Source organism: Gadus macrocephalus, chromosome 7 (genome assembly GCF_031168955.1).
Source record: "Gadus macrocephalus chromosome 7, ASM3116895v1".
Taxonomy (NCBI): Eukaryota; Metazoa; Chordata; class Actinopteri; order Gadiformes; family Gadidae; genus Gadus; species Gadus macrocephalus.
Genome location: NC_082388.1, coordinates 17,968,790 through 17,978,046, shown reverse-complemented (window position 1 = coordinate 17,978,046; position 9,257 = coordinate 17,968,790). Strand labels below are relative to the sequence as shown.

Sequence of the window (9,257 nt, the reverse complement as noted above, 5' to 3'; positions counted from 1 at the left end):
CCCTCCCCAGTGCCACGACTCCTCAACTGAATGACCATAGATATCATGAGGAAGCTGATACATAAATAATGATCTGATGCAACACATAACAATGCGGGTTTCTACGAAACAAGGCGCCGCGGCTTTGATGGTTTCTGGATGGTTTGGGAGGTTGGCAGAGGTACAGACATCGTTTGGCGAGGCCAGTGCAGTGAACTGCCCAGATGACTCCGGCATTTATCGGGAAGCCAAACACACCTTATCTGCTCCTGCTACTGGGGCCGACCTTCACTCCGCACCAGCGGCGAATTTCCATTCGGCGTAATGCAAACACACCGCTAATCGCTCGTTGGGTTAACAGCCCCCTCGGGCTGCCCATTCGTTTAATGACCCGCCCGAAAGGCAGCCGTTATAATTCAAACAACATCGTTTATTTATTTATTGAATGTATTTTTTTTGTCGTGATGTTTTTTTCTTCCTCTGCATTTACAATATTTTTTTTTTTACTAAATGAATAATTAATATTTCATTTGTACCGTTTTTCTATCCAGATTGGCACATGCGTTGGGAAAGACGCCCACCCTGCAGCAGAGCTTACATGGACGCGGAACGGAAAGCCCCTGATTGCTGATGGGAAAGGTGCGGTTCCCAACTGCCATAAACAGGATGTCATGTAGCTTTGATGCATCATATTATATCCATATTAGGGCCGATTTCCCCCGGCATGGCAGCTAGTAGTGCTGGAACAAGTTTTCAATGGGGGGAGATCCTTTGGGATATTATTGGATCATACCAAAGTGACAAAGCGCACAAGCTAGCCTTATTCACTTATGGCTTAATCTGATGTAGGAGAGGAGAAAGACATCTTTGATGGAAGTTATGGTGTAGTAGACGACTTTGTTATATTTGATTGTTGATTATGAACGGGCTCTACTTCATGTCTTCATTTATGGTGTTTATCAAAATGCTCTTCTTCATCTCTTTATTTATGGTGTTTACTAACGGGCTCTTCTTCATCTCTTTATTTATGGTATTTACTAACAGGCTCTTCTTCATGTCTTTATTTATGGTATTTACTAAACGGCTCTTCTTCATGTCTTTATTTATGGTATTTACTAACAGGCTCTTCTTCATGTCTTTATTTATGGTGTTTACTAACAGGCTCTTCTTCATGTCTTTATTCACGGTGTTTGTGCTGCGGCTCCTCTTTATTTCTATAGAAATCAAGCAAAATGTTTTCTGTTCGCGGTCCATCCACTAACGGTCCCCTCTCCGCTGCCTTCCTCCACCCTCGCAGTGGTGGTGATCAGCTCCAGCGTGAAGATGGAGCCCGCCACGCGGCTCTCCACCACCTTCTCCACCCTGCAGTACACCGCCACCAAGCAGGACGCCGACGCCGCCTTCGCCTGCTCCGCCGCCCACCCCCTGGGCGCTCAGGTGTCCGCGCCAGAGGTGTTCCCTATCCACTGTGAGTGGAGATCCGCCCCCTCCCCACCTCACCCCCCTCACCCCCCTCACCCCCCTCCCCTGCTGTTCTGTGGATGCACCGATGCACCCCAACGTTTTCCACACACACACACACACACACTCACACATTCACAAAGTATGCACAAGAGACAATCCAAAGGCAGGCATTCGCAGGAGGCAACCTCTGAGGCTTTTCTTTGGTAAGCAGCCCTTGAGGGTCAGTGCTTAGCGGCATCATCCGTAAAAAAGCAATGGCCTTGTGTTGTGCTGCTCCGTCGGTGTTAAAGCCCCCCAGAGTCCCTCCAATGTAAAATCTGCCACTCATCCAATGCATTACTTTTTACTTCTTTGTTATCCATTGAGTATTTTGTTTTCTTCGATTTGCCCTAAACAGGCCGCAATTTTGCTCCGGTATCGGACTGATATCTGTGACGCTGGTCACGGCACACTCCTAACATGTCAAAGGAAATAAAAGGAGAGCACACTGGCCTATATAGATATCGCATGGTTGTCTTGTAAAGGCCTCCAATGTCATGGCCATGGTGGATTATTCCGGGATATCTCTGGCGGCCATGGCAGCGGACGCGCCGCTGTGTTTTTGTGAGCTCGAACACGGTCGGGTGCGGGGGGGGCTTCTCGCTCGGCGGGGGCACTTTCATTACAGGTGTCGCTTCCACTCTTTCAAAGGTTAAACGGTTCAATGTGTGTTCAACCAAATTGGCCCCCGGCTGAAACCAAATACCAGGGCTCCCCTCCTTTTTCCCCGGCGAACCATCTATTCTCCACCATGACATGTCCCGTTCGCACTAGCGCTGTGCGGCGCCGGTAATAAAGGGCTCCGGCCCCAGAGGGGGCAGAGGCTAAAGAGTTAACGGCGGCTACTGTTCTGCGGGTGCCAGGCCACGTTAGTCCCCCTTGCGTCATCATCATCTGGCCTGGGGGAGAGATGGGAGCTACCTCCTCACTCCTTAGCCACCTAGGCACAGACACAACACACAGCCATTCAGTTTAGGCCTGGCTGGCACCCTGCCAGGCTCACACAGGGGAAGGGAGTCACGCGATGGAAGCCGATGCGTGACGCGACGGTTTAATGTCCCGCTTGTCGTTTCGATGTCGAATTCTCCTGAACCTTTTTTATTTTTATATATTGATGGTTGATATAGTTATTTATTCAGAAATAGTTATATTTAGAGTATTTAATGTGCTTTCGGTGAAAACATCAGAAGAAACGTCAGAGAACAGGTTCAATTGCGTAGTACGAAATGATAAAGTCGAGGGGTGCGTTGTAGAAATCAGTTTAGCTATAAGTCACACGTTTTATTACACATCCGTGCTTTAGATAAAAACCACATCAGTTCGGCATGTGTTGTGCTGTGATTACACCTCGAAGGTTTACCATGAAGTACCAAGAGAACCTTACCGTCAATTGGTAACGCAGATAAGTAGAAAAGTAATGAAGCAAAATCAATTGGAGGAAACAGATCCAAGAAAAACCTCAACAATGACAGGTTGCATTGTGCGAGCAGAAAGAGCGAGAAGACAAAGCGTGTAAGAATAAAGATGTAAGCGTAATTAATGGATCAGAGGCGGGCGTATGGAGCACGGGTAGGGCAGCGATAAAAGGCGACATCTGCAAATTCAGCTGTTCCTGCATTTTGAATTCGTTGCCACCTGTGCTGGCTGTTTGTAGACTGAGGACATACAAGAGTCAGAGATACTTCCAAGCCAGCTCTCCATCACCCACGCACAGGTGCAGAGTACACGTACAAACGCACACACACGCACAGACACAGACACTGTATTGTTCAGTGGGCTTTTGAAGGAATTCATCATCCTCAAAAAAAGGGATAATTAGTTTAGAGAGAGCTCGCCCCCAGTCATAGTCTGGTATGCTTGAAAGCAAAAGGTCAGAAGTCCCAACCCTTTGTAACAAAAATAAATAAGGGAGCGTCCACAAATCGTTCTGCCATTTGTCATGCAGCGAAGTTATCAAGGACACAAACGGATGATGATAGCAAACTTTCCAAACTCCTTTAAGATGGATTTAGAAGCCACATTACTAAAAAATGGCGCTGTTAACAGTTTTAACAAATGATCCCCCTGTGTAGTTCAGTGAGATGTATGAATGTATGAATGTAAATGTAAGAAATGTGACTTCTTTTTGCTCACTGTTTAATTAATGTTGCTCTCCCTCTCTAACTCTGTACTTAACTATGCTGTTCAGACCCCACAGAGAATCTGAGCCTGCAGGTTCTCTCCATGGGGCCCATCGTGGAGGGGGAAAACGTGACGCTGAAATGTCAGGCGGACGGAAACCCTCCACCAGTCAGCTTCAACTTCCACCTCAAGGCAGGCATTCAGCCCTCTTCCCCACTCCTCCGGTCTCCTCTGGTCTCCTCTGGTCTCCTATGGCCTCCTATGGCCTCCTTTCCTCTGGTCTCCTATGGCCTCCTCTCCTCTGGTCTCCCCTCCTGTTCTCTGGCATCCTCTGGTCTCCCCTCCTGTTCTCTGGTCTCCTCTGGTCTCCCCTCCTGTTCTCTGGTCTCCTCTGGTCTCCCCTCCTGTTCTCTGGTCTCCTCTGGTCTCCTCTCCTCTCCTCTCCACTGGTCTCCTCTCCTCTCCTCTCCTCTCCTCTCCTCTGGTCTCCTCTCCTCTGGTCTCCTCTGGTCTCCTCTCCTCTGGTCTCCTCTACTCTCCTCTCCTCTCCTCTCCTCTAATCTCCTCCCCTCTTCTCTCCTCTCCTCTGGTCTCCTCTCCTCTGGTCTCCTCTCCTCTCCTCTCCTCTCCTCTCCTCTCCTCTCCTCTCCTCTCCTCTCCTCTGTCCTTTGGTCTCCTCTGGTCTCCTCTCCTCTCCTCTCCTCTGTCCTTTGGTCTCCTCTGGTCTCCTCTCCTCTCGTCTCATGTCTCCTCTCCTCTCCTCTCCTCTCCTCTGGTCTCCTCTCCTCTCCTCTCCTCTCCTCTCCTCTGTCCTTTGGTCTCCTCTGGTCTCCTCTCCTCTCGTCTCATGTCTCCTCTCCTCTCCTCTCCTCTCCTCTGGTCTCCTCTCCTCTCCTCTCCTCTCCTCTCCTCTGTCCTTTGGTCTCCTCTGGTCTCCTCTCCTCTCGTCTCATGTCTCCTCTCCTCTCCTCTCCTCTCCTCTGGTCTCCTCTCCTCTCCTCTCCTCTCCTCTCCTCTCCTCTCCTCTCCTCTCCTCTGTCCTTTGGTCTCCTCTGGTCTCCTCTCCTCTGGTCTCATGTCTCCTCTCCTCTCCTCTCCTCTCCTCTGGTCTCCTCTCCTCTCCTCTGGTCTCCTCTCCTCTCGTCTCATGTCTCCTCTCCTCTCATTTACTCTACACTACTCTACTCTTGTTTCCTCTAGTGTACTATCCTCTCATCTACTCTACCCTACACTACTCTACTTCCGTCTCCTCTCCTCTCCTTTAGTGTACTGCTCTACTGTTCTTTCTTTGTCTCTCTTTTAACTCCTCTCCCCTCTCAAATCGTCTCGTCTTTCCCCTTATCCCCCCTCGCCTCTCTGCCTTCCACTAAATCATTCCTCTAATCATTGAGTCAGATTTACATTATTTTCTTTCTGTTGATTTTATTGAAGTTGACTTGACTCAAAGGCTCTAAAACTTTAATTTAACGTAAGGAAAACCAGCTGATTAACGTGGCTAAACAAAGTCCTTCAAGACGATAAATTTGAGAAATAGAGAATCAGTTGAGCCCAATTAAATGTAGGTTTGATGTGAATTCTATTTGAATGTGACTATTTGAGGGCACAGATTGTAAGTGGAATTGACTTTTATAAATACATAAATAAGTTTGAATGATGCTCCACTTGAAAAGACCTTTAATTTTCGTTAAGCTTTTGAAGTATTGAATGTTCTCCTCGTTCTGGTCGTCGCTTCCATTCTTTTCTCTCCCTTCTCTCCTCAACTCTTCTGTCTGGTCCTATCCCCTCATCTCCTCTTCTCCTCTGTTCACTCCCCTACACCCCTGTCTTCTCCCCTCGTTCTTATCTCCACTTCTCCCCTTTTTTCGTCTGCTCTCTTCGATTCCTGTTCTCCTCTCTGTTGTCCCTCACTTTTCTGTGTAATAAACGAAAACAAACAATGCTCCGTCCTTCCTTTGAAACGATGGTTCATCCCTGTGTCTCCATCGCATGTGGCCCAACAGGGTGTCCAGGTCCCCGTGGTGGGCTCCAACACCTACACCTTGGCCGGCATCACAAGAGACGCCGCAGGCGAATACAAGTGCTCGCTGGCGGACAACGCTAGCATTGAGGACGCGCATGCTATCGAAGTGAACTGTGAGTATTCACACACACAAACACACACACACACACACACACACACACACACACACACACACACACACACACACACACACACACAGCACAGAACAAATGTGCAAACTCGATCGAACACAAACACACACACATTCACATATCCCACCTCCATCAAATGTTGGCACTCTCCTCTCACCACGATTTCAGATTGGCATGCCCGTCACAGTTTCCTGTTTACATTTGCCAGTTGAGCCTTCTAATAAATGTGCTGCAATTTCATTAAAGCCAACGGAATGGGTTTGACAGAGTCCGTTGTTCAGCCAAACGACAGCAATTGTATTCATCCAGGAAGAGCAGCGTATTAAATGTCCTCAGGAGGTAGAATAAACCTGTTGTTGTGTATCGCTGTGTTTGCAACCATGAACCTGAGGAATGTGCGGTGCGGTACCTTCGCCCGGCGGCCTTTTCTGCTAAACACTCGGAGCCGTGACCATCCAAACAGCACACGTCCCTTTATTCCTCGTAATTTGAATGCAAAGCCACGCCGTACGTCTGTCCTCCACTGAGTTCCTGCGAGGCTAGCGGCAGGGCGCAGTGTGTGTGGGGGACGGGAGAAGGGCCGGGCCGACGAGGACGATTTAGCCGTACCATCCGTGGTGAATGGCCGCGGTGGACCGGGGGGGCCGTGTGTGTTGGTGCCTGTACAAGGAGAGCTCTCTCTCTCCAGGTGTGCTAACCAGGGGTCGGTTCACCCCTGCGGGTCACGCCGGGGCTGGGACATTATCCAGGGCTTTGGGGTCAGCCTCCGGGTGGCCGCTTCAGTGACCTGAGCTCACGCATTGAGTCTGGGATCCATCAACTACGCACACTCACACACACACACGCAGGCATGCACACACACACACACACACACACACACACACACACACACACACACACACACACACACACAGACTAGTGTACACGCACGCAGGCAGGCACACAAACACATAAGCAAACATTCTCATACACATCCACACACACACACACACACGCACACAAGTGCACACACACGCACAAGCGTACACACACACACACACACAAGCAAACATTCTCATACACATCCATTTATGAACATGCATAGACACGCGCACACACACATGTGCACATGCGAGCATGCAGACACACACACACACACACACACACACACACACACGAACATTCTCATCCACAGACAAACACATGCCTGCGTGCACTCAACATGAAAGCCTGTGCAGAGCCGTGGCCTAACCAGCCGGTGTGCTGTCAATGCACGCTCAACCAGTACGGCGCACACAGAGACCCCAGGAAGCACAGGAACGCCTTGAAACTCCCCCGTCGCAACGTTACCATCGCTTTGAGCCGTCAAACAAGGCAGAACAAGCCACAGCGCTTACCCTCCCTCTCCTTCTCCCCCTCCTTCTCCCCCCTTCCCCCCCCCCACCCCGTCCTCTGTCTCCCCCTCCTCCTCCTGCATTACAAGGCACTTCTTATTCACTGTAAAATGAGTCACGGGAGAGCGGCTGTGCTAATCAAATCCCCCCCCAAAAAAGAGTGGAAGGAGGAGGCAGAAGAGAAGAACGGGCGTGTTCTCCGGAGCCTGGGAGCTGCCGGGGGGAGGGGGAGACGGTGTGGTAGAGGGGGAGGAGGAGGTGGAGAAGGAGAATTAATTAGAAAAATCTGACATCCACTTTGGCGGCGAAAACTGACAAAAGTGTAATTTCGGCGGGTGGGACGCAGAGGCCCTGATAAGTCGTTGCTATCTCCCCCTCTCTCCCTCTTTCCCTCTGCTTCCCAACAACTCCCCCCTCCCTCCCGCGCAGAGCTCCCATAAGTAATTACTCCCTTCCTGTCAGGTGTGCGTCGCCTCGCCACATCAAGAGGGGAGCCCTGATTGTAATAACATCTAAACCTCTGAGTGCCCGTATTCTTTTCCCCCACCTTTCCCCCGCTTGATTTCTCTTTTTGCACCTTTCCACTCACGCACTTATTCTTCTGACGGTTTGCATATGATCGACTCCAAAGCTGGTCTCCCTTGCTCTTTTTATACATTTTTTATTTTTTTAATATCTTCCCACTCTCCTGCTGCTGCAAATTGAGTTTGTGACTGAGGGATGAGACCCAATCGTTTATTGGATTAAAAGGGGTGTCTCGGAGTGTGTCTATGTCTGTATGTGTGTGTGTGTGTGTGTGTGTGTGTGTGTGTGTGTGTGTGTGTGTGTGTGTGTGTGTGTGTGTGTGTGTGTGTGTGTGTGTGTGTGTGTGTGTGTGTGTGTGTGTACGCACATGTTTGATGCAGGAGTTTGCGCCATAGTGTCTGACTGTGTGTGTGTGTCTGTGTGTTTGACTGTGTGACTGTGTGACTGTGTGTGTGTGTGTGTGTATGGGAGGTATGCAGGTTCAACTCTGCCCATTCACGTGCTGTCTGGTCTAGACATGATGCTTGTTGTGTTGGAACAAAGACATGTGACATTGGGGAGGATGTGTAAATTAGTGTGTGTGTGTGTGTGTGTGTGTGTGTGTGTGTGAATGCGTGTGTGTGTGTGTGTTTGTGTGTGTGTCCCGTTTTGGCTAAGGTTCCCATGAGGGACATCTAGAAAGAAGTGCCTGAGAGAATGATAGAGCAAAACTGAGTTTGTTTTTCTCTGGGTTTTTTTTGGTTCCCCTCCGTTCCACCACTGCCTCCAGACCTGGACCTGAGCCTAAGTCCCACGGGGAAAGTGCTGAAGAAGATTGGCGACAAACTGAATGTGACCATGGAGAAGAACACTTCTGGCCACGCCAAGGTCTCGTGGACCAAGGTAAACATGTTTTGTTTTTTATCACACAGACATTTTCAATTGATTTGCCTTGGAATTTAATTTGAATCTCAATGTTGAATCTCATTTAAATAATAATGATATTTTTAATTATAATGTTAATTGAATTGTACATTGTGATTGTAAATGTACTATTTTTATGTTCTTTATCAGAAAGTTGTGACTCAACAAACAAACAACAAACTAAAAACCAAATACTAAATATCCACACGTTTGTTCCTTTTGTTTATCCGCAGGACGGCAAAGCAGCCAAAGCGCCGGCGTTCGAGCGGCTGACGTACGCGGACGCGGGCGTCTATGTGTGTGAGGTCGCCACGGGGACGCTGAAGCGCAGCCTCAACTTCCAGCTGGTGGTGGAAGGTGAGCATTGCCAACCAAGTTCAACCCCACCTACCGTTTGATGAATGGGCCAAACAGCAACATGGAGCCATGCTAGCTGGGGGGGGTAGCGCATGTAGAACCAAGATGGCCGCTGACAATGAATCAGGCCCGTTGATTGGCTGAGAGGCGGGCTTCATGCTGTGTCCCCCATGCCCACAGGTGTGCCCGAGATCACCAGCCTGACCAAGCAGCGAGCGGACAGCCACAAGGTGCTCACCTGTGAAGCCCTGGGGGTACCGGAGCCCAGCTTCCAGTGGAGCGTCAACGGCACAGAGGTAGGTTGGAGTGTGTGCGTGTGTGTGTGGGAGTATATGGGAGTTTGAG

At 49.5% G+C, this 9,257-nt stretch overlaps 1 protein-coding gene across 1 annotated transcript in view; it reads left to right on the top strand.

Moving 5' to 3' along the window:
- Window positions 1–474: 474 nt before the first annotated feature.
- Window positions 475–9,257, top strand: part of LOC132461743 (CD166 antigen homolog) — an 18,488-nt gene continuing 9,705 nt past the window's right edge. The window contains exons 1-7 of the mRNA XM_060057067.1: window positions 475–618; window positions 1,277–1,447; window positions 3,671–3,795; window positions 5,604–5,736; window positions 8,422–8,534; window positions 8,789–8,912; window positions 9,093–9,208. Coding sequence (XP_059913050.1) covers window positions 1,303–1,447; window positions 3,671–3,795; window positions 5,604–5,736; window positions 8,422–8,534; window positions 8,789–8,912; window positions 9,093–9,208 — 756 coding nt within the window. The 5' untranslated portion in view covers window positions 475–618; window positions 1,277–1,302. The remainder of the gene's footprint in view (window positions 619–1,276; window positions 1,448–3,670; window positions 3,796–5,603; window positions 5,737–8,421; window positions 8,535–8,788; window positions 8,913–9,092; window positions 9,209–9,257) is intronic.